The 26,577-nt window shown below is 58.7% G+C and overlaps 2 protein-coding genes across 4 annotated transcripts in view; one reads left to right on the top strand and one right to left on the bottom strand.

Moving 5' to 3' along the window:
* STK32B (serine/threonine kinase 32B) overlaps positions 1–19,300 on the top strand; it is a 257,275-nt gene extending 237,975 nt beyond the window's left edge. The window contains exons 8-12 of the mRNA XM_051829718.3: positions 554–670; positions 1,266–1,391; positions 2,613–2,744; positions 3,963–4,027; positions 14,360–19,300. Of these exons, the coding sequence (XP_051685678.3) occupies positions 554–670; positions 1,266–1,391; positions 2,613–2,744; positions 3,963–4,027; positions 14,360–14,498 (579 nt within the window). The 3' untranslated portion in view covers positions 14,499–19,300. The remainder of the gene's footprint in view (positions 1–553; positions 671–1,265; positions 1,392–2,612; positions 2,745–3,962; positions 4,028–14,359) is intronic.
* A 2,089-nt stretch (positions 19,301–21,389) lies between these two features.
* EVC2 (EvC ciliary complex subunit 2) overlaps positions 21,390–26,577 on the bottom strand; it is an 85,098-nt gene continuing 79,910 nt past the window's right edge. For all 3 annotated transcript variants that reach the window (XM_089326923.1, XM_070068045.2, XM_070068044.2), the window contains 2 exons: positions 26,464–26,565; positions 21,390–25,336 (listed from right to left, as the gene is read on the bottom strand). In XM_089326923.1, coding sequence (XP_089183049.1) covers positions 26,497–26,565 — 69 coding nt within the window. In that variant the 3' untranslated portion in view covers positions 21,390–25,336; positions 26,464–26,496. The remainder of the gene's footprint in view (positions 25,337–26,463; positions 26,566–26,577) is intronic.

Here is a 26,577-nt window from a genome sequence, read left to right as displayed (position 1 = left end):
CTCAGGCTCTCATGGTCGGCCTTCCTGAGCTTCGAGAAGCGCTGAGGAGCTGGGACCTCCAGCGGCAATGCTGAGAAATCCGTCAGGAAGCCCAGCCATCCTCGCTGTGGATGGAGGAGGCAGGTGACAGGGTCCCGGCGCCTCCCATCCCTCGCCAGCCAGACCCGATATTGGTCATGTCAGCCCTGCCTGCTCCTGGTGCCGGCTCAGCCAGGACAGGGAAGATGGCGGCTGAGGCCCTCCGACAGGTGCATCTGTGACTGGAGGTGTCCCTGGGGGCCCAGTAGACAGTGAAAGTTGATGTCGCAGAGCGGGCACGGCTGCCACACTCAGGGGCTGTGTGACCTGAGCGTCACCTCACCTGCTGTGGCCACAGCAGCGGCACCCGCCCAAAGGGTCCCTGTGCCTGGTGCCTGTCTGTCACCTGGGTTCTGGACACCTGCTCTGGGGAAGGGAAGAGGAGCCTGAGGTAGTAGTCACCCAGCTCTACGTGGCGTGGGCGGTGCCGGCCCCATGCCCCCTCCCTCTGACCCCGCCCGTGCTCCCCCTGCAGCGGCCCTTTGAGATCCACTCGGCCACGCCCATCGATGAGATTCTGCACATGTTCAAGGTGGAACGCGTCCACTACTCGTCCACGTGGTGCAAGGGGATGGTGGCCCTGCTGAAGAAGGTGAGGGCAGCCCCCGGCCGCCAGGGCACTCGGTGATGGAGACAGGACACCTGCAGCTGCAGGCAGGGGGAGTGGGGATGTCAGCCAGGCTCCCCTGCGGGCTGTGGGCCCTCCCTGGAGGCGGGGGTGGGGGATGCAGCTCACAGAGAACGGGGAGGGGGCTGTCCCAGCAGGCCCCCGGCCTGTCCACCCTGCCGCAGGCCCCTTCCAAATGCAAACATGAAACGCACCGAAGGCACCTCCTTGAGGTCACAGAGACCGGTCACAGGGAGCGGATCTGATTCTCCTAGGACCAGGCTGGAAGGCCAAGGCCAAGGCAGCTGATTCTTTCTGGTTTTAACCGGAAGTCTTTGCAGAGCATGGTCGGTGTCCCAGCAGTGCCTTGCTGGGTGGCCTGGCAAAGGCGGCCTGGCCTCCGACCCTCCCAGCTGTACAGGGGTGAGTGTAGACAGTACTGACACAGAGGGGGCAGGACATGGACGGGGCTTAACCGGAGGGCAGGTCCCTGTCCCCAGGGAGGCCCCCACCATCCCACTCCCCACTGACCTCTGTGGGCTGCGTGGCCAACAGGAGCACATGTGCCCTCTAACCACAGCTCCTGACCAGGGACCCCGAGAGCCGCCTCTCCAGCCTCAGTGCCATCCAGAGCGCCCCCTACCTGGCCGACGTGAACTGGGACGCCGTGTTCGAAAAGGCGCTGATGCCCGGCTTTGTGCCCAACGTGAGTGAGCCTCGTCCCTGGGTGCCAGGCATGACCCCCGCAGCTGGCTCGCAACCCCTCTCCTGCCCGTGGCCACGTGAACCTCAGAGGGTTCACTTCTTCCTGAGATTCGGGCCGAACTTGACCCGGTTCTGCAGCTGTGTGGATCTGTTCTGGTGGTGGGTTCTGGGGCTGCTGAGTCTCCTTCCTGTCCCGAGCTACATGGGTCAGGCAGTAGAGCCCTTCCCAGAGCTGGCTGTGGGTGAGGGAGATGGGTGCTACCCAGGTAGAGAGCACGTGAGATACTCCAGGCACCCCTGCTCGGAAGAGGGAGGGGCGAGGGATGGTGAGGGGGTGGGCCCTGGGGCAGGGAGGGAACCTGGCAGGCCCAGGGGACACCAAGGTCACACGTGTGGGGGCATCAGAGCACCTGGGCCTCAAGGTCAGGGCAGAGGCCGTATGGCTGCCAGATAAATCCGAGGGGAGTCCCAAGAAGCGAGGCCCAGAGCAGGTGCACGCTACGCCAGGAAGCCTGCTCACAGCCACGGTCATGGTTACAGCCAGCTGGGGTGTGGAAGTGGAAGTAGCGGCCTCATGTTGTCACGGGCTCGGGCTGGAGCTGGAGGGGGACGTGCAGGGGCAGGGACGCAGTCCTCCGGGAGAGAGACGCTGGCACCCAGACCAGCATGGACGCCTTCCCAGGCACCTGTGGCTGAGCCACTGCCCTTGACCTGGAGGGGTTTGCACAGGGCCCCTGGGGACCCCTGGACCCCACAGGAATCCTGGGTGACTCTTGGCCACCTCCAAGCTCTGTGACCTTGAAAGCTGCTGGCCGGGAGTTTACGTGGCTCACCTATGAACAGTGGATTAAAACTGCCCTGTGGCCGTGGTGCTGTGAGTGGGCGGTGGCCACGGAATCCACCGACCCCCGTGTCTGAATGGGGCCAGAGGCTCCAGCCCACAATGCAACGGGCATTTTACAATGCAGTGATGACGAATGGGATTTACAGTTCACTGGTGAACGAAAAGGAGCAAAACTGAACCTCCAAGGGGAATGTTAGGGAAGGGGCTGCCCCGGGGGCGGGGCTAAAGCGAGGGGTCCCCAGTGAGGATGCAGGGAAGTGTGACCGGCGTGTGCCGCGGGGGTCACGGTTACTGGCTGGACCGAGGGAGGGAGGGGAGAGGTGGCGGTGGGGGTGGGGGGACATAGACACACGAGTGCTCTTCTCCGCTCCCCCGCAGAAAGGGAGGCTGAACTGCGACCCCACGTTTGAACTTGAGGAAATGATCCTGGAGTCAAAGCCGCTCCACAAGAAGAAGAAGAGGCTGGCCAAGCACAGGTCCAAAGACGGCACGAAGGACGGCTGTCCCCTGGTGAGCCGGCTCTGACGGAGTGAGGCAGCGGTGTAGACACAAGGGGGCACTGCACGTGACCCTTGGCGGGACCTCCTAGCACTGCCCCTGCCCATGGGCGCTGGTCCAGAGTTGTGAGGGCTGTGTAGACGTTCACACCCCCATCTCCGTGAGCGCGGGGCAGCTCTAAGCCACAGGGAAGCGGCCACTGCAGAAGTCCAGCAGTTTCCGGTGCAGGCTGGCTGCGCCCCGAGGCCCCCGGGGCTGCCCGGGACTCTCCTGGGCTTGGGATGCTTTTGCCTTCGCGAGCCTCTGTGTTCATTCCCAGGCTGCGTGTGAGGGATCCCAAACTGAGCGGCTTGGAACAACCGGGATTTATTCCCCAACAGTTCTGGAGGCCACGGCATGAGCCCAGGCATCCACAGAGGGTGCTCCTGCCTCTGCCAGCCTTTGGTGGGTGCGGAGAGTCTTGGCGTGCCTCACCTTGTAGCCGCATCCTCCAGTCTCTGCCTCCATCTCCACGTGGGGCCTCCTCCGACAGCAGTCAGTGGAGTTGGGCCTACCCTAGTCCTCCACGGTCTCGTCTTACCTTGATGGCACACAGAGGTCCTGTTCCCACGCAAGGTCACATCTGCCCATGCGACGGCACCGGACGGCAGCATAATTCAGAAGGTTGCAAGTCAGCCCGTAATGGTCCCTTCTCGATAAAGAAATACATTAAATGTCTTCCTTCTGCAGCCACATCACTGTGAAATGACACGGACCTTTGACGCTGAAGTTCATTTTAAGAGGAATTAAAACATCCTCATGGCTTCTAAAAGTCCCGTGGCCCGAGACTCGAAGCCAGCTGTGGCTACTGCAGAAGCCAGCTGGACGCCCCTATGTGCTTATGGGGAACACAGGGGTGGGGGTGGTGTGCTCCAACACAGGCGTGCCATCCACGTGGGGTGCGTGGGCCCCCCCAGGACGAATGTCGCGAGCATCGTGGTACCAGGGGTCCTTGCACCTGTTCCTAGAGAGAGTGAGAATGAGCCCCTCCCAGGCTGTTCTTCAACTGCTCACCACTCTGGCCTGGTGAACGCTGAGACCAGCGTTTGGCTGCCCGGCTCCCCACACGTGCAGCCTCGCGTGCAGTCCGTTTCCCGTGGAGATCAAGCTGCCGCTCCCCCGCGTGGCCCCCTCGCCCCGAGGCCCTGGGCTGTGCTGCCTCGTTCAGTTCCTCTCTGTGTCCTTTCGCAGAACGGGCACCTGCAGCAGTGCTTGGAGACGGTGCGGAAGGAATTCATCATCTTCAACAGAGAGAAGTAAGCCCGCCCCTTGCACCCCGGCAGAGCCCCTGCACGGTGCCCAAGGTCTCCCTGGGGGAATCGCTGTCCCTGGCCCCCAGCTGGAGCCGGCCCCAAGGCTGGAGGGGAGGGTCCGTGCACGGAGAGCCAGGGCTCTGGCGTAGCTGGGAGTTAGATCTGGGTTTTAACCCTGTCTCTGCCATGTGGTCAGACACCAGTCCACCCCCTGGGTCTCCAGGTGCTCCTGTAGGGGAGGGGATGGCCCTGGAATGAGACTCTGCCACTTCCGGAGTGCCCTAAGGCAGGAACTTGACCTCAGCGAGCCTCTGGGCAACACTGGAGATGGAAAGCACCTCCTTACTATGAGTGGCAGGGCCGCTGACCGTGCCGGCGGGGCTGGGCAGCCCGTGAAGATGGCTCCCATGGTGTCAGTGACACGGGTGGGGGGCTGGGGGGGCTGGAGCCTCGGCGGCACAGGCTGGGTGGAAGCAGCGTCTTGAAGGGGCCCACGGGGGCTGCCCATCCAGGAGCAAAGGAAGCGAGAGACTCCGGCACGGTCCCAGCTTCGGTTCGTATCTGGGGGTGTATCTGCTGTGGTTGATTTGTCAGAGTGGGCGTCAAAGGGGCAGCCCCACGTGACGGATGCAGAGTGAGGCGTTGGCCCAGCAGAGAGGCCCGCTGCCCTGCAGGAGGTCAGTGGCCAGCTGGCCCTTCCATGAGCACCTGTAGGGGACAAGGCATGGGGCAGGGAGCTATAGGAAAAGGCAGCCCCAGGCTGGGGGTCTGAGGGTGGGCTCCTGGCTCAGCCGGGTGCTCAGGGCTCCCAGAAGCACCATGCCTGGCTAAGTGGGGGGACGGCACAGCAATCCGGCACAGAGAAGGGGCCCAGTGTGGCAGCCATGATGCGATGCCCAGAGCACGAAGGAGGGGCGTGGTGGGGGAGGGCCAGAGGCACAGAGCCCATGGAGACCACAACCGGTCATTTACCTGGGAGATTGCGGCTCTGAGGTCAGTCCAGGCACTCGCCCGGGGCTCAGGCAGCAGCCTCGCTGCAGGGCCCCGGGCGTCCTCGGTCCCCCTGCCCTGGCCACAGCACAGGAAGGCTGTGGGAGCATAACGAGTCACCGCTGGGCAAGGCGAGTCTGGGGTCCTGGTGGTTCCAGCTCTTGGCCGTTGTCCTGCAGCCCCGCAGACCCAGGAACTTCTCAGAGAGCAGCAGTGCCTGGGGCTCAGCAGGCCCGGCCCCCTGGCCCTCACCCCCTTAGCACCGCTGAGCACCTGCAGGCACGCCCGCTGGCCGCCGTGAGCCATGCGGAGCGGGCAGGCGGCCTCCCACTGCGAGTTCTGCTGTGCCCCGGGAGGGGCTCAGAAACGCCACGCGGTTCCCTCGTCAGGGAACCCGAGACGGCGCTGGCCCTCCTTCTGTCACTCAGGGCTTGTGTGAGCAGAGACCCAGCTGCTCGGACGGCCTCTCCCTCACTTAGGATGTGCACAGGGAGCACCGGCCAAGCGAGGCCCCCTGTGAAGTCCGTGTTCGTGGATCTGAAGTGAGCCTGGCACAGTGTACAGGATTTGGCAAAGTGTAGAGAGCAGCGGAGGTTGGGGTTCACAATGCACCTCGCTCCGGGGAGGCAGGAGGTGGTGCTGGGGGCTCTGAAGCCTGCTCCTGCTCCCCGCCTCTGCTCCCCCTTCAGATGGGCTCGCGGCCGGCGCCGCGGCTCACTAGGCTAATCCTCCGCCTGTGGCGCCGGCACACCAGGTTCTAGTCCCGATTGGGGCGCTGGATTCTGTCCCAGTTTCCCCTCTTCCAGGCCAGCTCTCTGCTGTGGCCAGGGAGTGCAGTGGAGGATGGCCCAGGTGCTTGGGCCCTGCACCCCATGGGAGACCAGGAAAAGCACCTGGCTCCTGGCTCCTGCCATCAGATCAGCGCGGTGCCGGCACACCGGATTCTAGTCCCGGTCAGGGCACCGGATTCTGTCCCGGTTGCCCCTCTTCCAGGCCAGCTCTCTGCTGTGGCCAGGGAGTGCAGTGGAGGATGGCCCAAGTGCTTGGGCCCTGCACCCCATGGGAGACCAGGAGAAGCCCCTGGCTCCTGCCTTTGGATCAGCGTGGTGTGCCGGCCGCGGCAGCCATTGGAGGGTGAACCAACGGCAAAGGAAGACCTTTCTCTCTGTCTCTCTCTCTCTCACTGTCTACTCTGCCTGTCAAAAAAAAAAAAAAAAAAAAAAAAAAAAAAAAGATGGGCTCGCACTGGAGTGAGCTGGCCCTTAATTCAACAGGACTGGTGTGCTAAGCAGAGAATTGACTCGAGCACAGTGGGGGTGGGGGGAGCTTGTGAAGACGGAGCAGAGGCCGAGCAGTGCACCTGTGAGCCACAGCGTGCAGCCCACCAGAAGCCGGGAGAGCCCTCAGGTCCCTGCCGACGTCCTGACCTTGGACTGCAACCTCTAGAGCGGAGAGCATCGCGGGCGCTGCTTTAAGTCGCTCGGTGGGAGAGCTCTGTCAGGGCCAGCCTCGGACGTGCCTGCCTCGCACCTGCTCCTCCAGTGATGCCATCCAGCCCTGGCACGACTGACATGTGGTCCCAGATGCCGTCTGCTGGGGACCAGTGTGTCCCCGTGGTGCCTCCTGGCCGTTGGTTCTGAGTGGAGTCACAAGGACTCCCCGTCGGGACTGCAGTCCGCCCAGCTCTGTGCCTCACCCCAGGGTCGTCATCTTTGTGGCTGACGGGCACCCCTGAGGGCCCCGCCTCCCCGGCACAGCTCCCTTGCATGGGCCAGACTCACATTGCCACACAGAGAGCAGGCAGAAGAAGCATGAGCAGAAAGAGTCAGGGGGCGTGCACAAGCGCTGCCTCAGCCCCCGGACGGATAACGTCACCGTCCTGGACCGGGCCTCCCACGGGGACAAGAACGAGGCAGCGCAAAGCCTGCTGGGATGCAGCCCTGCACAGGCCCCTGTGGGACACCTGGGTGCCCTGGATCTAAGCCCTCTGGGCTTGGTCTCTAGAATCAGCACCGCCTGGCGTCCTGGGAATGCAGCTCGCTGTCGGCTTGCGCTCTCGGCTGGCGAGAGCCTGGGGGCCAGGAGGGCCGTCTGCGGCCAGGGGCTGTGCTGGGCTCTGAAGTCCTGGGCGGCCGAGGCCTCCTCCGGTCTGAGAAAAGTGCCGTGGGGCTGAGCCTCCTGTCTTTGGCCAAAGCTCTGTGCAGGGATGACTTTTCCAAGAGGTGTTTCCAGTAGCAGTCGTCAGAGGTGCGGAACGAGAGTGAGGAGCTGAGTTCCTCTCCTTGCCGCCTCTTAAAGAGGCTAAGTCACATCCAAGGTGCGTTTGGCTCTAAACTATCAGATCCTAGAAGTGTAAACTGCGGGAACCATCCACCCTGCTAACAGCATCACTTGTGATCAAACCCAACGTGTGTGTGTGGTGTTACGGCCGCAGGCTGTGTTCTTCAACCCAGATCTCCCTAGCCTGGCATGATTGACATTTGCTCCCTGTGCCTTCTCCGATTCCTGGTTGTGAAGGCTTCCTGGCAAAGGCGGCCTGTTTAGCGGGATCCTGGCCTCTACGCACCGGGCACCAGGCACACCATGAATGTCTCCGGCCACCCCGCAGTGTTCCGGGCAGATGGAGTCGCCCCCAGCTGGGAACCCCTGCTTTCATCCTTACTGGACCGTATTTCTCCAAGGTGCACCCCGTGAGCTCGGACGACTCGCAGCAGCAAACCACAGCCATGCTCAGCGGGGGATGGGCAGTGCAGACAGAGGGCACAGCAGGCTGAACACCCCAGACATATTTAGGGGCCGGCATTGTGGCGTTGCAGGGAAAGCCACAGCCTGCACCGCCAGCATTCTATAGGGGTTTTAAGCATTTCAAGTCCCAGCGGCTCCGCTTCCCATCCAGCTTCCTGCTGATGGCCTGGGAAAAGCAGCAGAAGACGGCCCAAGTGCTTGGGGCCCTGCACCCACATGGGAGACCCGGAGGAAGCTCCTGGCTTCAGCCTGGCCCAGCCCTGGCCATTGCAGCCATTTGGGGAGTGAACCAGTGGATGGAAGACCTCTCTCTTTCTCTCTACGTATCTCTGCCTTTTAAATAAATATATAGGCCGGCGCCGCGGCTCACTAGGCTAATCCTCCGCCTAGCGGCGCCGGCACACCAGGTTCTAGTCCTGGTCGGGGCGCCGGATTCTGTCCCGATTGCCCCTCTTCCAGGCCAGCTCTCTGCTGTGGCCAGGGAGTGCAGTGGAGGATGGCCCAGGTGCTTGGGCCCTGCACCCCATGGGAGACCAGGAAAAGCACCTGGCTCCTGGCTCCTGCCACCGGATCAGCGCGGTGCGCCGGCCGCAGCGCGCCGGCCGCGGCGGCCATTGGAGGGTGAACCAACGGCAAAGGAAGACCTTTCTCTCTGTCTCTCTCTCTCACTGTCCACTCTGCCTGTCAAAAATAAATAAATAAATAAATATATAAATATATATTTTAATATATGTGTGTGTATTTAAAGTTTGACGGTTACCTGCCCAGGTGACTTCCCTGGAGGACCTTGTAATGTGACTGGAACCCTCCAGTGTGGGCTGCAGCCACCAGAAACAAGCCAGCGAGGTCCGAGCGGTGAAACGTACGTCAGGCTTGGGGGCTGGGTGAGTCGGGTCCTGCTCTTGCTGCTCGCTCACTGTGGCCCTGGTGGGCAAGGCGGGATCATGGCCCACCTTTTACAGACTGGAGTCTGAGACTCAGGACGGCACGGCATCTTGAAATCAAGGCCAGGACTCCAGATCACAGTGGCCACCTCTGATGCCCTCAGCACTCCGCACCTGCCAAAAACATCCGCCTGACCAGCTGACCCAGCTGACCTTAGATGGCGGGAATCAGTGTGAAGGGCATTCGTACAAAGGATCCCAAAGACATAAGACTTCTTGTTTGTCAGCAAATACCTGCGGAGTTCTTACTCTTAAACATTTGGGAAGACATGTGACATCAAGTGGCTGCAGGTGGAAGCAGGCGCCGCCTTCAGAAATCCAGCTCCTTTCATTTCTATCCCACGGGGATCCCTTCCCCCAGTTCCTCATTGGTTCAGACACTTGGGAGGGTCGGCGCCTAAGGCCAGGGGAGGGGGTGCTCACCAGGATGAGTGTTGATGGGCAGATTTAGGTCAGGGAAGGGGGAGAAGTTACATTGTATCAGCAAGGCGAACACATCCCCTGACTTGAGACCCAAGAGCAATTTTGTCAGCGGTTACAGATCACAGAATTGCTTAAGGTTACAAAAAGAGCAGGCGGTGCCTGGCTTGCAAGGCCAGCTCCACAGTTGCCCTGTTCTGGGTTTTCTGCAATATCTTGGGTGCTACTGAGGGGTGGGCGCAGGGGACGCACTCAACAAATGCCAGCCCCCTACTGAGCAGCCACCACCGCCTTCCCTTCAGTTTTGCCAGAGCTCCTGTCCTTGGCAAAGAGGAGGGGGAAGGGGCGGGAACGGTGAGCTGACCACAGCCCGGCTTTGCCTGACTCCACCCCCCATGCCAGCCTCCCTGGGATTGGTTTTGCTTCGGGTAGGAGACAGCAGGGGAAACAGAGTCTGTTGGTGAGTTTGGGAGGTTGGAGTTCATCTTCCTGCCAGTGCTGGGCTTAGGAAGCCGAGCAGCGGGGTTAGATTGATGTTGACTTAAGGAAGAGAACTCTCCGGGAGATGGAAAGGGCCCAGATCAGAGAGCTGGGGGTGGGGGAGGGGTGGCACAAAAGAATTGACTGAATTAACGTGGGGGGAGGGGGGAGGGGTGCAGGGCACGCAGAGACTCTGGGGCCCACTGCGGCTTCCTGAAGCCAGGGTGTCCCCACTTGGAGCTCAGCCGTGGCTGATCCTGCAGAGGGGCGGCCTGGCCTGGAGCAGTGCCCTTGTAGTGTTCCCAGCAGCCCAGGACGAGGTGCAGGGTGAGAGTTGGGGGTACGTGGGGGTGCCCAGCTGATTTATTCCAAGTCCCTGTCTCCATGTAAGAGCTGGATTCAGGCGGGAGCAGGGTTTCCGTACAGAGATCAGAGGTGGCGCACGCGGGGTTCACGCTGGGTGCGTTCGGGCGGGGTTCGGTGCCTGTGGGTGGTGACCTCAGGGAGGCGTCTCCATGCAGGCCGTGTGCTGCATCTTCCGCACGATGCGTCCTGGCAAAGTGGGTGTGCCGCGTGGGTGTGGGAGGGGTGGAGATTTTAGCCCTGCGGGGCTGAGGCCCAGAGGCTGCTGGGAGCCTCTCAGCTCCTGTGTTTGCTCTTGGACTCCCTGCCTAGCCCACACCCCGCGGAGAAAGCCACGGGATCCACTGCCACCCACGCTGGGCGCCCCTTGCTCCTTCTGATCTCTGCCAAGGCTCCCCGTTGTCCGCACCCAGCTGGCAGCCCAGGGACTTCGGCCCCTTGGAGAAGGCAGGGCGGAGGGCAGAGGGAGGTGCAGCAGAGTGGGCCGGGGAAGCGGGAAGAGGAGCACCCCAGGGCTGGAGGGGTATCCCGGGAGCGAGGACCCAGGATTGTCTGAATAACTGCAAGAAGGAGACGGAAGGCCAGGGGGGCGGCGCAAAGAGACCACTCTGTCCCCAGGTTTCTGAGTTTCAGTTCTGTGTGGAGGAGCAGTAGCTCAGGACCGGAGCTGCGCCTGCGCAGGAGTGGGCTGGGGCGTGGGGGCGGGGAGCAGGGTTTGGACCCTGGGGGAGGGGCAGCACTGAGACAGGACGACCTCTGCCGTCTTCCCTTCCACGCCCACTCTCATTCGCAGCCAGACTATCAGTCATAGTGACCTTCCAAAACGGGCCAGGAATCCCATCTCTCACTCTCTTTTTTTCTAAGTTTTGGCTTTGAACCACAGAGAAGCAGAACAAGTGCAGTATCCCCTAACCAAAATGCTTGGGGCCACAAGTGCCTCGGATTTCAGATATTTTCATATTTGCATACACATAATAAGATATCTTGGGGATGAGCTCCAAGTCTAAACACAAAACTCATTTGCATTTTATACAGGAGCCATCCAAAATGTCGTGGGAAATGCATGTTGGGAAAGAGCTGTGTGTGATTTCAAAATGTTTCACACCAAAATAAACTTTGTAAACTTTTTGTTAAAGATTTATTTTATTTGTTTGAAAGACAGAGTTACAGACAGGGCTAGAGACAGAGAGGGGGAGAGAGAGAGCTTTCACCTGCTGGTTCACTGCCCAGATGGCCGCGACGGCCGGAGCTGCGCTGATCCAAAGCCATAAGCTTCTTCCGGGTCTCCCACACGGGCGCAGGGGCCCAAGGACTTGGGGCATCTTCCACTGCTTTCCCAGGCCACAGCAGAGAGCTGGACCGGAAGAGGAGTAGCTGGGTCTCAAACCAGCACCCACATGGGATGCCAGCGCCGCAGGCCTGGGCTTTAACCCGCTGTGCCACAGTGCCAGTCCCCAAAATAAACTGTTTTGATCCGCTCCCCACAGACTCTGGGAGTGCCCTCACACACGCCACCTGGAGGTGATTCTGTGCGATGCTTTTCATAGTCATGGGTGAAGCACTTAGTGTGGATTTCCCACGTGGCACCAGGGTGGCTCTCAATGTTTTGAATTTCAGAGCACTTTGGATTTTGGATCTGGCGATAAGTATGCTCCACCTGTATACGTAATGGCCAAGCACGGATTCAGGAAGCGGCCTGGCTCTGAGTCCTGATCTTAGCAGCTTTGCCGCCTTAGGCCGCATTCGGGGCCTCAGCCTTCTCATCTGTAAAATGGGATAGCAAACCAAGTTCATGGAATGGTTGTAAAGACAGTGAATTGGCGCTGGCGCTGTGGTATCGCAGGTTACGTCGGCAATGCCAACATCCCATGTGGCACCAATTCAAATCCCAGCTGCTCCACTTCCGATCCAGCTCTCTGCTGTGGCCTGGGAAAGCAGCAGGAGATGGCCCAAGTCCTTGGGTCCCTGCACCCACCTGGGAGACCCGGAGGAAGCTCCTGGCTCCTGGCTCCAGCCTGGCCCAGCCCCCGCGGTTATGGCCATTTGGGGAGTGAACCAGCAGGTAGATTCTGTCTCTCCCTCTCTCTCCCTCTCTCTCCCTCTCTCTCTCTCTCTCTCTCTCTCTCTCTGTAACTCTGTCTTTCAAAAAAATTTTAAGAAGGACAAATGAGTTGGCACAGCTGAGCGCTGGCAGCCCCTGTGGTGTCGCAGGCGTTGTTTGCTGTGGTGTCCGTTACGGACAAGGCCAGCAGCCCACAGAGCGCCACGCCCCTCAGTGCTACCTCACACCTTATTTTGTCTTCATTTTCCTAACACGCGCATGTGAAATAAAAAAGAAGCTGCCCCCACTCCTTTGGCTGCAAGAGCAAACGCTCCCTGTGTGCGCCAGCCCACCGATTCTGCAAATGGCAGCCCGATTCTTGTCCCGCCGTGCTGCCCTCTATCCATCTAATAACGGCTGCCTTCCTCTCTCCCTCGGGATGTTGCGATGGACCCTGCCCACCTGTGCATACGCCTGCTAACAAGGGTGCGGACAGGCTGGGCCGTGCAGTCCCTTGCTTGGCCACACACAGTGACTGTGCACCTCCCCGCACCCCCAAGGCCGAGCACTGTGCTGGCGGCTGTGGCGCCACCTGGCTCTGGCTGGTGGTGGCCCTTGCCCAGGGTGGGAGGAGGGGTTCCCTTGCCTGCTCCATGGTTGCAAGACGACGCCCTGGTCTCCCCTGGTTGCACCCCCCTCTGACCTCCCCATGTGTCCTGCGGCTGATTGGTTCTGTTTGAGCCGCTCTGAGTCCTGACTCAGACACTCCGTGTGGATTCATCCGGACCCCTGCAGCCTTCTGCCCTGAGCCCCCAGGAGGGGCCAGCAGAAACAGCTGGAGGAGGGGGGCTCCTCAGCAGGAGATGTTCGTTAGAGCCACGGCAGGAGGCTGAGCCTCACTGTCGGTGTGCCCATCTGTACAATGGGCACAAGCCCATACCACAGAGCGGCTGCTCTTCCTAAGGGCCCTTGCACGACTGGCAGGCCAGCCCCCAAGCTGTTCGTCTTTCCCTTTAAGGAGGCAGAGACGTAAGGAAGGGGAGGGAGTGCCCCCAGGCGGCAATGCTGATCTCACTCTGCCGGAACTCCTGTCCTGAATCCACAGGGCACCTCGCCCGGGAGAGGCTGCTGCAGGTGCGCCCGCTGGTAAGCCGAACGGCTTCCCCGGGAATCGGCTGGACTGCTGGCCTAGGTGGTGCTTCGCCCTGCCAAATGCCTCCAGCATTGATGACAGACTCCTTAGCGATTTCAGGGCACGTTTCGTTCTGGGGGGTTGAGGTTCCCTGTTGAAGTGCGCTTCCTCCTGACGCCTCCTGGTGGAGTGCGGGAGGCTGCCGTCCCTCGGATATCTGGCCACAAAGCTGACAATGAACTTGATAACTTGGCTGAGAATTGGAATGTCTGCCTTTGTGGGCTTTGTGGTGTCCAGGAGGAAACCGGGGGCACAGAAGATGAGCAATGTGACCAACAGGACGACAGGAGGAAGCACTGACAGCCAAGGGGCTTTTCTTTAAGATTTATTTATTTGAAAGGCAGAGCTACAGAGAGAAAGGGAGACCTTCCACCCACGCGTTCACTCCTCACGTGGCCACAGCAGACAGCCAGGACAGGGCCAGGCTGAAGCCAGAAGCCTGGAGCTCCATCCGATTCCCTACACGGGCAGCAGGCGCCCAGCACTTGCGCTGTCATGTGCTCTCCTCAGGTGCACTCGCAGGGAGCCGGATGGGAGAGCAGCAGGACCCAGACCAGCGCTCCCATGATGCACGTGGCAGTGCAGCCGTGAAGGGGCGGGGCCTCAGAACCCTCCTCTACCCCAGTCTGGAATGGGGTGGAGGGTTTGGCTTTGATGCGTATTGTGGGATTACTTTACTAGTGCCCCTCCCCCCTTCGGACCGTGAGCTCCGTGAGGGCAAAGAGTACAACCGCTTAGGTCCCAGAGGATCCGTGCTGCCAGGGGTGGGGGCTGGCAGTACCCACAGACGGAATGAATGATGCAGTACAGACTGAATGAACGATGCAGGACCCCTAGAATGAATGAAGCCATGCGCATATTCTTGAATGAAAGATGAGCTACGCACTGGTGGATGATGCGTGGGCTCACCAACTTTCCTGACTGCACGAACTTGGACAGGTTACCTATACGATCTCCTGTCATAGGCCACTTTACAGATGGGGCTCTGTGGTCAGGTAACTCACCCAGGTGCACCCAAGCCGGCTTGGGCTCCAGGCACAGGGCCCTGGACCCTTCGGGGGTCGGGCTGCCCTGGCAACGGGAGCTTTGGGCTGCAGGCACCTGTCGCCACAGCCCTGCACCGCGGCACTAACGGGTCTGCTCTGTGCTTTTGTCTGCAGGCTCAGGAGGCAGCAAGGGCAGGGCGGCCAGCTCCTGGACACAGAAGGCCGGACGGGCAGCCAGGCCCAGGGCAAGCTCCCAGACGCTTGCAACAACCACATCCTGGCTCACGCCTGTCCCCGCAGCTGCAGCAGCTAAGCCCCGGCTGCAGCTGCCCCGCGGGATGGCACCGTCTCCGCCCTGACCCCCAGAGCCCCTCTCTGTGCCCTGACGGCCCCTGCCTCGCCCCTGGAAGCACCAGATGCAGAAAGACCCCGGAGTCGGAGCTGGGAAGCCTGGGTTCTGGTTGCAGCTCTCTGCCGATTTGCGGTGTGAGCCGGGACAAGCCACGCCCTCTCCGAGCCTCAGTTGTCTTCTGCCGAGGGGCTGGGCAGCTCTCCGCCCCACTTGGTTCTTGTGGGGACTTGTACTTGGGAGACTTTGCAGACCCTGGGTGGCAGACTGGCAAAACCTTGGCGTTTCTAAGATCGTTTGCAGCTGCAAATCACAACCCTGGTATCAGACCATCACAGCTGCAGCTCCGCCCGCCCTAGCTTACTAGATGGCACTTTCCAAAAATGCAGCCCCCGGGGCCAAAGAGAGGTCTCAGGTGTTTGCGCCTCCTGCAGAAATCCTTCTAGATCCCGCGCGAACCTGAGGTGTGTGCGCCCTTCGCTTTCTGATCGTCCTGGGAGACTCAGCCTGCAGACCAGCCTGGCTCCCTGAGTCTCAGAGCTGCAAACACTCCCCTTTCATTCCCAGACCCCTCCCCACCCTTCATCCCAGGGGTCTACCCATCCCACCAGTGCTGGATGGCACAGAAGTGCCCGTTCAGCAGAGGGTCGGCTGCTGACTGCTGGTTACCCCACAGACACCAGCTGAGCCCCCTCCCCTGCCCCAGCCCCGCCCTGCAGCAGGACCCTGGCCTCCAGGGGCTCCCCCGGGCCGGGGAGGTGGGGGAAGGGCATGATCCTGGCCAGTCCCTCCTCCAACACAAGGGTTGGAGGCAAACCACCTGTTCAGGGAACGGCTTGCCTGGAGCAGCAGGTGGGTTCTAGCCTTGGTGTCGGGCTTGTGGGCAGAACCCACGCCTAACATCTGCAGCCCAGGGACCTTGGGCAGGTCACATGGTCACGCCGAGGGTGGCCTCCTCACCCTCACCTTCCGGGGGGCAGTTCAGTGACAGTCCTGCCTGTCGCATGCCTGGCTCCTTGGCTGACCCCGCTGGTGGCCGTTGTGTCACCATCGTCACTTTCTCGTGGGGTGAGACTCGTGTTTAGGGCCCTTAAGTTTTCTCTCTTAAGGCTTTTGTACTTATTTATTTTGTCAGAAGCAGACAAACAGAAAGATCTCCCATTCACTGGCTTCCTTTCCAAACTTGGCCTTCAATGGCCAAGGCCGAAGTCGGGAGCCAAAAACTCAGTGCAGGTCTCCCACATGGGTGGCAGGGACCCAGCCCGTCAGGTGTGCATTAGCAGGAAGCTGGTGTTGGGAGCCGGAGCTGGCACTGAGCCCAGGCACTGCACTGGGGGACGGCGGGACTCACCGTTCCGCCAGACGCCCCTTCCCAGAGTCTCTGACATGTGTGTGAGTCCTGCTAGAGTTCAGTGTGCTTCCGTTTGCTCCACCCTCCTTCCGTTTTCCGCTCAGTACATCCTCGGGGCTGTCCGTGTTGTCTGAGATTTCTTTTCTTTTTTTTTTTTTAACTTTTATTTAATGAATATAAATTTTGTCTCTGAGATTTCTTACGAGACCTTTCTATGTTCTGTGACATTTTATATTTTTGTTTTTTAAAAAAAAGAATCAGTCGTAGTTCCCGTCCGTCAAGCCCCCGCTGTTTGTGGATTGTGTCACCCGCGCGTTGGTCTGCATGTGTCTGCACAGCTCTGTGCTGTCCCGGCCAGGAACTGCCAGGCTCGTTCCTACGGCCCCAGGCTGCGTCCCCGGGGGAGCGGGAGCGAAGTGGCCCTGGAGGCACCGCACTTCCTGGCTCTGTCAGTCCGCGTTCCTTGTTCAGAATAAACTATTTCTTGGAAATTCCTTCTCACCGATTTGTCCTTACTTCAGGGCTGGGTGGGCGGGGCCGGGCTCCTGTTGAAGGGGCTCAGAGACAGAGTTAGGTGAGGCGGGGGCGTGGCTGCCGATTCTGCCCTGGGATCAGACCCCAGTGAGCTCAGCAGGTGAAGGCGCCGCCCAGCTTGATGGCAGCGGCTTGTTACCGTGCGGAGGTGCAGTCCGTTCACCGGGAAAGACAGAAAGCTCTCCACCGAGAGAGAAACACCAGTGTTTCCAGCCTTGTGCGCCACACTCACACTAGGGCACTCCAAACAGTTTCTGGAAAGTGGAATTAAAAGTCTGTTTTGGCGTGACAAGTATTGCAATCATGCCTTTTTGTCAAAATATGCAAAGACAGCTCCTGCTGGATTTCAGAGGCTTTTGCATGGGAGATAAACATCTCTTAATCCCATTTCCCGGAGCCTTCCCGAGCCCCCCCCCCCCCCCCACAGGTGCAGAGGAGCCGGCCTTTCCCTTTGGAACGTGGGAGGGACTTCCTGATTGCCGGCCCTGCTGGGGTGCCGCTCCACTCCCACCTCCTCCTCCTCCGTGATGCCCACCGGGGCTGCTGGCTCCAACCCCAGCCAGATGCAGCCTCTCCCACGGGCCATCACGCCACTTGCCTTGTTTTATCCTACATGCCTCCCCCTCCCCCGCCCCAAGAAGTCACCTAAGAGGATACAGGTTAATTGATTAATCAGCTGCAGGAAGTGATTAACAAGAGAACAGTTCCAAGCGTTCTGTCATACGTGTCATTTGAAACCTATGCATTGTTGACTTCTGGGATTCTACATTCAGTATTTTTGGAGCACGGCTGGCCGTAGGCAAAGTCACAGGAAGAGAGACTGAGGATGAGGAGGGACGCCGGCCACCCAGGTGTGACTGCCGAGTCCCCTCCTGTGTGCCAGCAGGAACCGCAGCCTGTCTCCTGTCCAGAGAACACCCCAGAAGTGGCTGGAGGGATTGCCATGGAAGCCCCACACTGGACCCAGTCACCCAGCACACAGCAAGGCGAGGACTGACCCTGGCGGGCAACGCACGGAGCAAGGGGTCAGGCAGCCACGGTGCAGGTCCCAGCCTCCCAGGGATTCGCACCTGTTGAAGGAGAGGGGACAAGCAGTGCGGGCTCAGCTCCTGGGTGGGCCTCGGGCTGGTCCGCAGCGGATGGGTGGGTGACAGGGCGGGGGCGGGCTGTGGCCCGTCTGGGCTCTCTGGTTAGGTGGGTGTGACTGTGTTGTTGGAGGCCTGTGCATTGCTGTGGCCAGCGCTTCGGTGTTGGCCGTGGGGGCCGGCAGCGGCTCTGTGGCTCGGGGTCTCAGCCCTGGCTCCACCCTTGTGCTCCCACGGAAGCCACACTTCTGGGCTCAAAGCCACACTTCTGGCGCCAAAGCAGCCACTCAACTGACACCCACCTCCTGTCTAATAAAAAGTCTTCTCCAACGAAAGCTATTCACAAAGAACAGACAACGATTACACTAAACGCAACACAGGAAACATTTAGGAGCAGGGACCCATGACACCTCCAAAGGAACACTGTAGTTCTCTATAGATTCATCCTTGTAGAAGGAAATCTACAAAATGCCTGGCAAAGAATACAAAATGCTGATACTAAGGGAACTCCATGAGATGCAACAGACTGCAGATAGGAAACCCAAAGAAACGAGGAAGGCGATGCACGATGAGAAATTCGAGTCAGAAATCACTGAAAACAATCAGTCAGAATATTTGGGGGCCAGTGCTGTGGCGCAGTGGGTTAAAGCCCCGGCCTGAGGTGCTGGCATCCCATATGGACGCCAGTTTGAAGCCCAACTGTTCCACTTCCAATCCAGCTCCCTGCTGTGGCCTGGGAAAGCAGCAGAAGATGGCCCAAGTCCTTGGGCCCCTGCACTCACGTGGGAGACCCAGAAGAAGCTCCTGGCTTTGGATTGGCTCAGCTCTGGACATTGGGGGTGTTTGGGGAGTGAACCAGTGGATGGAAGACCTTTCTCTGTCACTGCCTCTCTCTGCCTGTAACTCTCTCAAACAAATAAATAATTTTTAAATAAATAAAGAGTGATCTGACTGCCCAGGGGTCCTGAGCTTGGGATTTCTTCCCACGGACCCTTTCCCTACACGCAGAGCAAGGGACAACCTGTGAGTTCAAATGCAAGGGTCCCCTCTGGGAGCATGCAATTCGTCAACGCAAGCATACGTCTTGGACATTATTCTCTGTAGCACACATGGGCATTGGCTGTCAAAGTCACGACCAAAGCTTAGTAGGGGTTTATCTCTATTACTTGGTTTCCACCTAATGTGTTGAATTGCGTTGTTTGCCTTTTATGAAATACATTTAATAATTTAGAAGCAATCAGGCAAAATATTTTTGCACAGATGAAACACATTTGCATGATGAAAAGCATAAACTAAGATGACAAACATCACACTGGGGGGAATACTTGGAATTTAGTTCAGAGCACCGAGTGATTATCCCTAATATGGAAATCTCAGTGGAGGCAGGAAAGCCCCAGAGAAGCGTGAGCTAAGAAATGAAAAGACAGTCACGGGGAAAGAGCCAGAAATGTGGACAAGATGCTCTGAGAGGGGCTGGCGCTGTGGCACGTTGGATTAATCCTCCGCCTGCGCCCACAGGGGTGCTGGTTCTAGTCCCGGTTGCTCCTCTTCCAATCCAGCTCTCTGCTGTGGCCTAGGAAAGCAGTGAAAGATGGCCCAAGTGTTTGGGCCCCTGCACCTGCGTGGGAGACCCAGAAGAAGCTCCTGGCTCCTGGCTTCGGATCAGTGCAGCTCCAGCCATTGCAGCCATTTGGAGAGTGAACCAGCAGATGGAAGACCTCTCTCTCTGTCTCTCCCTCTCTCTGTCACTCTGCCTCTCAAATAAATAAATAAAATCGTATAAAAAAAAGATGCTATGAGAAGAGAAAATGAATGCTAAGGCTTCAGGCTCAGAGGTAGTAACGAGAAGCCAATTCAGCGCCCCGTTGGGAATTTTTTTTTACAGACAAGGTACATGACAGTGGGCTTCCAGGCACTGGGCATTAGACTCACCAAGCAGAGTGACCCTGAGAAATGGGGACGAGTGGGGGGAACCTTCAGTCACCCTGTCTGTCTTGGGAGACTTTGCAGACCCTGCTGGGGAAGGGGGCTCCGGCGGAGCCCAGGGGAGTCTGAGGCTGTGGGAGGAGGACCGGAGAGAAGACAGTCCCAGAAAGCCGGAACTCCAGAGTGCTGTCCAGGGGCTCCTGCAACTACCCGGCAGAGTTCTGTCTGCACCTGTGTGGGAGAGGCCGCTGAGGGCGGGAACAGAGCCGCCCAAAGGCCCCCCGGGCACAGGGCTGCTTTCTGCCACCAGTCGTGGAAGGCTCGTCACTGAGGGGCCGTTTGGCCGAGGGCTCGGAGAGAGCTTGCATGGCAGAGCTCACCAGACCGCTGCCATCCTGGCAGGTCAGGCCTGAAAACAGACGCCAAAGGATCAAAGCGTTTCCTGGTTCTCAACCGCGTCCTGCAACAGAGCTCGGGCATCTTCGCAGAAAAGCGACAATCCCGGCGCTCAGCCTTGAAGGTGATCAGCAGCCAGTGCAGGAACAGCACCTGCGCAAGGAAGCGGGAAAGGCAATGCGGAATGAGGACGGAAATCCATCTAACTCAGCCCACACCTGGCACTATCGCAACACGCACAGGTGTCACCACACACACACACACACACACTCACACACACATTCACACACACACTCACACTCACACCCCAGAGGCAAGGTTTACGGCACTAAATGCCTCCGCGGGGCGAGAGAGGTCTCTCAGGTCTCCGACTTCAGGTTCCCCCTTAAGAAGGCAGAAGAGCCAGGTAAACCTGCAGTGAGTCGCACAGGAGGCAGGGACGGGGCGGGCAGACTCAAGGGAATACGACTCAAGGGAATACAGCAGAGAGAAGCAGTGACACCAAGGGCTGGTTCCAGCAACAGACCATGCAAACGGATGACCCTCTGGCCAGGCTGGTCCAGGAGCGAATGGACTGATGAAGATGGGAGGGAGGGAGGGAGACACAGGCTGGCTGCATTCCATATCACACCGCCCAAGATACAGTTCCTTCTCCACTCCCAGCCTGGACTCCTGCTAATGCGCACCCTGGGGGGCAGCAGGTGAGGGCTCACGGACTTGGGGCGTCGGCACCTACATGGGAGCCCTGGATGGAGTTCCGGGCTCCTGGCTTCCACCTGGCTTGGGCTTTTGGGAATTAGGCCAGCTGCTGAAGGATCTCTGTCTCCGTCTGCCACTCTTTCAAATACATCAATCTTTTTAAATGATGCCATACAACAGAATATGAAAAAAAAAAAAGGAAATTGACCACAGCTTGTACCATACACTAAAATAAATAAAAAATGGATTACATAAAGCTTGAAACTATAAAGCTTCTAGAAGAAAACATAGTAAAAATTCTTTGTGACCTTGGTTTGGGCAAAGATTTGTTAGATGGACACCAAAGGCAAAATCCATAAAAGAAAATATTGGCAAATTGGACTGAATCGAAGTTAAGACCTTCTGTTCTTCAAAAGACACCATTAAAAGAATGAATGGGGGCCAGCACTGTGGCGTGGTGGGCTAAGCCTCTGCCTGCAGCGCCAGCATCCCATATGGGTGCTGGTTCAAGTCCCGGCTGCTCCTCTTCCAGTCCAGCTCCCTGCTGTGGCCTGGGAAAGCAGAAGATGGCCAAGTCCTTGGGCCCCTGCATCCATGTGGGAGACCCGGAAGAGGCTCCTGGCTCCTGGCTAAGCTCCAACTGCTGTGGCCATTTGGGGAGTGAGTCAGAAGATGGAAGACCTATCTCTGTCTCCCTCTCACTGTCTGAAACTCTAACTCTCAAATAAATAAATAATAATAAAAAGAATGAACGGACAAGTTGCAGAATAAGAGAAAATACAAACCAACCACATACTTGATAAAGGATTTGTATCCAGAATATATAATGAACTCTCAAAATTTTAATACAATAAAACAGCCCAATGAAAAGTAGGCAAAAGATTTAATCAGATGTTTCTCCAAAGAAAATGCTAGTCTATGGTTGGCCAGCAAAAAAAAAAAAAAAAAAAAAACCAAATGCAATGAGAACTCAGTGGTCAGTGATTAAGACTGAGGCTGGAAAGGCTGAGGGGCACACGCACCGCAGGCGGGACTGTGAAGTGGTGACCACTCTGGACAGCAGCACAACGTGCGTTTAACACACACCTGTCACATGACCCAGCCACGCGTCACCTCGACATTGATCCAAACACGGCAAAGCATGCATCCACCCGAAGACTCGTCCAGAAATGTTCCCAGCAGCTCTGCTTGTCAGGGCCACAACCCAAACCATCCCAACTGCCCCCAGCAGGAAATGCACGCGCAGTCAGCCCACGCTACCCTGAACAAGAACGGACTATCGCCATGCAGAAGCCCAGCCATGTGGATTGGATGACGCGTAGAATGATTGTCTCAGGGCAAGGCTGCTCCGTTCCTTACGCAGGAACCGCAGACTGGTGTAGGGGGTGGGGCGGGGGCGTGCACCTGCAGGGAGGGGTTACAAGGGCCCCGGAGACAGGAGGGGAGGGGGAAACGTTCGTTTTCTTGATCACGGCCAGAGCACATTCGATCACACATCTTAAATCTGTGCATCCAGCCGGTGCCGCAGCTCACTAGGCTAATCCTCCACCTAGCGGCGCCGGCACACCGGGTTCTAGTCCCGGTCAGGGCACCGGATTCTGTCCCGGTTGCCCCTCTTCCAGGCCAGCTCTCTTCTGTGGCCAGGGAGTGCAGTGGAGGATGGCCCAAGTGCTTGGGCCCTGCACCCGCATGGGAGACCAGGAGAAGCACCTGGCTCCTGCCTCCTGCCTTCGAATAGGCACGGTGCGCTGGCTGCAGCACGCCAGCCGTGGCGGCCATTGGAGGGTGAACCAACGGCAAAAGGAAGACCTTTCTCTCTGTCTCTCTCTCTCTCTCTCTCTCTCACTGTCCACTCTGCCTGTAAAAAAAAAAAAAAAAAAAAAATCTGTGCATCCATTAGATAGTAATTCGGTCCCGATATGGTTTTAAAAAGGGACGTCAGATGCTGAGGGTCGGAGGAGTTCTCTCAGCGTCTCAGCGCAGATGCGTGCTCCCCATCACGGCATACTCACCTCGCTAGTTGAGTGTTCAGTTTTAATGTTAGCATTTCCGCCTGCCTCTGACCTTTTTCGATAGCTGGATTTTAGTCCCGATGTACTAAGAAGACTGCTGTGTAAGAATGCAATAGTCCCCGGAGTAGGAATCTAAACCTACATTTGATGCAGCAGTTACGATGCTGCCTGGGGCACCTGTTTCACCATTGGAGTCCCTGGGTTCGAGCCCCACCTCTGCTTCTGCTCTTCTGCTCCAGCTCCCTGCTGAGCCACACCCTGGGAGGCAGCAGGTGATGGCTCAAGTCCTTGGGTCCCTGCCACCCACGCAGGAGACCCAGAGTGAGTTGCTGGGTCCTGGCTTCAGCTTGGCCTAACCCCGGCTGTTGTAGGCATTTGGGGAGTGACCCAGTGGATGGGACACTCTCTCTCTCTCTCCACCTTTCAAATAAACCAACTTAAAACAATTTTAAAGGCAGTTTTTCTGCAAAAAAGTTTTAAAGTCCATGCCTAGATTTTTCATAATATGCATATTTTTCCCCATGCAATTTTTGAAGCCTCCTTCTCCATACAGATTTACTGAGTGAGCCATCAGGGTGCAAGCAGACAGCACTCAGTGGACACTTGTGGGGCGAAGAGAAAGGAAGGGATTTGCCTCTGCTTGCACACTCCCATAGCTCCAACCCCATCCACCTGGCTGCCCAGCACATCCTGGGGCGAATCCGAGGCTGGGCTCTCCTGTCCACCGACAGAGGGCGCTGTTACCAGGTTCCGATGCTGGGCTCTGACCTGCTGGGGCACCTCCTTTGGCTGCTAATGGCCTCTTCAATCACTGCCCAGTCTATATGTTGGAGCTATTTTTTTTTTAATCCTTCCGTGCAATCTCCTTTCAACTGTGCGTAACTCCAGCAGAGGCCCTGCAAAAGCAGCGAGCTAGCCGACAGGAACACGGTCACCACCGACAGCTGCCTCTGATCCTGACTAGGGCGTTCTCACCATTCTGCCGGGAAGGAAAAAGACACTCAGAAAGGCCAGCAACTCGCCCAGGAGCCCACGGCCCAAAGGGAGCGCCCAGGATTGGAACTCAGGTCAGCTGGGTACACCTTCCACTCCCCCACCCCGCGTGTGACCACCTAGATCTCCTAGATGGGAAAACTGGCCTCGTCAGCTCTTCTCTCTGCTTGTGCCTATCCACCAGCGCTGGGGGACACGGCCAATGGCGGCTCGTTAGGACTGCAGGCAGCCCCCCCGCCCCCGGGACCTTCTGCAAAGTCCCTGTTCAGCAGCTGATCTCTCCTGGGACACGAGAATTCCTCTCCTCTCCGCATCCTAACCCTGGGCTCGCCACGGGTTTGCAGCTGGAAGCAAACTGCCTCTGCCTCTGCTCGTGGAATCCCAACAGCCAACGCCCACTGATGCGAGTGTAATGTCTGCTCGGCGGGTGCACGAGCATTTCCGGGGTGACTGCAGGGAGGGGGCGGGAACAGCAGACCCTGTAAGGAAGTTTTTCCGACCACCAGCCCCCAACAGCTGTCCTGTATCAAAGACCCCCCAAGAAAGCGACCCTGGAAACCCAGGGAGCTGCCCTCAGCGCCCCCGACTCCCCTCCCCCCGTCACAAGTCCTCCTGCAGAGCTGCAGATTTGGAAGCAGCGAGCTCTGTCTTCCCCTGCCCGGCGTCCGGCTTCTGGAATAACTGCTCCCTCGCACCCACCCTGCTGAACGGGCCAGCACCGAGCAGTCTGGGCCCAGTGCTAACCAGCATTGGTGCCACGACGGGAGCCAAGACACACCAAGCGTTTACAAACAGGTCAGTCCTTTATGAAGAACCGTGTGTAAAAATATTTTTTAAAGTTTCTTGTATAAAAGCAGAATATGTAGGCTGGCGCCGCGGCTCACGAGGCTAATCCTCCGCCTGCGGCGCCAGCACACCGGGTTCTAGTCCCGGTCAGGGCACCAGATTCTGTCCCGGTTGCCCCTCTTCCAGGCCAGCTCTCTGCTGTGGCCAGGGAGTGCAGTGGTGGATGGCCCAAATGCTTGGGCCCTGCACCCCATGGGAGACCAGGGTAAGTACCTGGCTCCTGCCATCAGATCAGCGCGGTGCACCATCCGCGGCGGCCATTGGAGGGTGAACCAACGGCAAAGGAAGACCTTTCTCTCTCTGTCTCTCTCACTGTCCACTCTGCCTGTCAAAAAATTAAAAATTTTTAAAAAAGCAGAATATGTAACAAATGCAGAAAGAAGAGCGCAGAGCCTTGCCGTGGACGTGGACGGAGTCCGTGGCAGGCAGTCGGGCGGGGCGTGAGAACTGGGGGGTGCAGGTCTCCCCCAGACCCCTGGTGAGGGGACGGAAAGGACGGCAGCTCGAGTCCTTATGATGCGGCAGCCAGTGCCGTCGGGAAATCCACAGATTACACTGCGTCCCTGGAAGCCGGAGGGTCTGGGTCCTCCACTGGCACAGCCTGAACTTGCCGCCGTGCACGGGCCACGCGCACGGTGGGCAGAAGATGAAGAGCCAGCTCAGAGGCCGCCGTGGGCCTCCCCCTCTTGCCGGTCCACGGCCGCGGCCCGAGTGGCCTTTTTGGCGTTCAGGAAGTTCCTCCTCTTCCTCCTGGGCGGAACGCGCGGCGAGATCTCCGGCTCCTGCGGATTTCGGAAAATGAAGAGCTTTTCCCCGGCGTTGAACACCTCGATGGTTTCCAGCCCGACCACGGGCACGGCCGCCGGCTCGCCGACGGGCTCCAGGGACAGCTGTGGCCAGCTGCCTTTCGCAGAGAACATCGTCCTCTCTCTGAGCGGCGGACACGCCTTCTTCAATATGCTGGAGACAGAACAGAGGGTCACGCTGCACGTCCTCCCTAGCCGAGGGTTCCGACGGGACAGGAGGGTCCCCTTCTGTGTCCCCGCCGTCCCCGGCCCCATGTCCACACTATAGAAAGGACTGGTCCTGTACTTGCTGGGTGGCCCTGTGCCCGCGGCAGGCTGCCGTCAACCCCTCCTGGCTGTGACAGCCTCGCATTTGGAATTCTACAAGCCCACCGCCGCCAGGGTGAAGTTGGAGGGCACGTTTATGCCATGGAAATCAGCAATGCTGCAAACCAGGGCTCCCTGGCTCTCTCTCCAGTGGCTGAAGACTGTGTGGGTCTCCCCCACAAGCAGGCCCATGGAACAGGGTTACAAAGCAATGTGCAGAATTAGGCGAGGGGTGCTGAGATGGAACGGGGCAGCACACTTCAGGAGCAGCCCCCCTAAAAGGATTACTGGGAGTCTGTCCATAGCCGTCCATCCCGAGTCCCTGGCTGGACGTGACAGTGCCTCTGACTACCCGTGAGAGACCTACACAACCTAAAGCCACAGGGCAGGACAGAGCCGCCGTCACCGGGCATGCGCCAGCTGTAAGCCGCCGGCGAGCGTGAGCCCCTCCCGCTGCCTTGCGAACAGTGAGCGGAGCAGGGTCTGCCGTGTGACACAGCCTCTCTGCAGGTGCGTGGTGCCTCCAGCCAAAAAGCACAGGCGTGGGTGGAGGCAGCACACGCCTGGACGTTTTGGGAATTAAAGGGATCGAGTCAGATGGCCTCAAGCCCCACGGCCGCATGCTGGGGCCTCTGCACCCGACCCCACTCCCAGCCTCTGCGTCTGAGCCGCACTCTCTGGAAGGTGCAATGTAGCCAGCAGCAAAAAAGCTCTGGGAGCTGCCATCGGGAATTCTCATTATTTTCAGCTTTTAATGATCTCCTATTAAAATAGCCAGCAAATGCAGCAAATGCAGCCATTAAAACGCTCACACATGCTAGAACATTCTGCCCCCAGTGGCTCGCAAACAGCCCACGGAACAGAGAGCCGTGGTCCTCAGGGAAGAGACCTGGGCCATCTGTAGCGGCTTCTTGGCTTCCGCCCGCGGCCACCCCCGCACGCAGCAGCCCCCCGGCCCGGCAGGCGCGCCGTTACCTCTCTTTCCTCTCGCGAAACCACAGCCTCTTTTCAAACCCCCTGCTGCTCAGGTCTTCTCGCAGTCTGCGCTCCAAGGCTTGCCACCAGCCCCGGTGCTTCCTGGCAGGGGAA

The sequence above is a fragment of the Oryctolagus cuniculus genome, chromosome 2 (assembly GCF_051225735.1).
Source record: "Oryctolagus cuniculus isolate XC-2025 breed Fujian yellow rabbit chromosome 2, ASM5122573v1, whole genome shotgun sequence".
Taxonomy (NCBI): domain Eukaryota; kingdom Metazoa; phylum Chordata; class Mammalia; order Lagomorpha; family Leporidae; genus Oryctolagus; species Oryctolagus cuniculus.
This window is presented reverse-complemented; position numbering and strand designations above follow the sequence as displayed.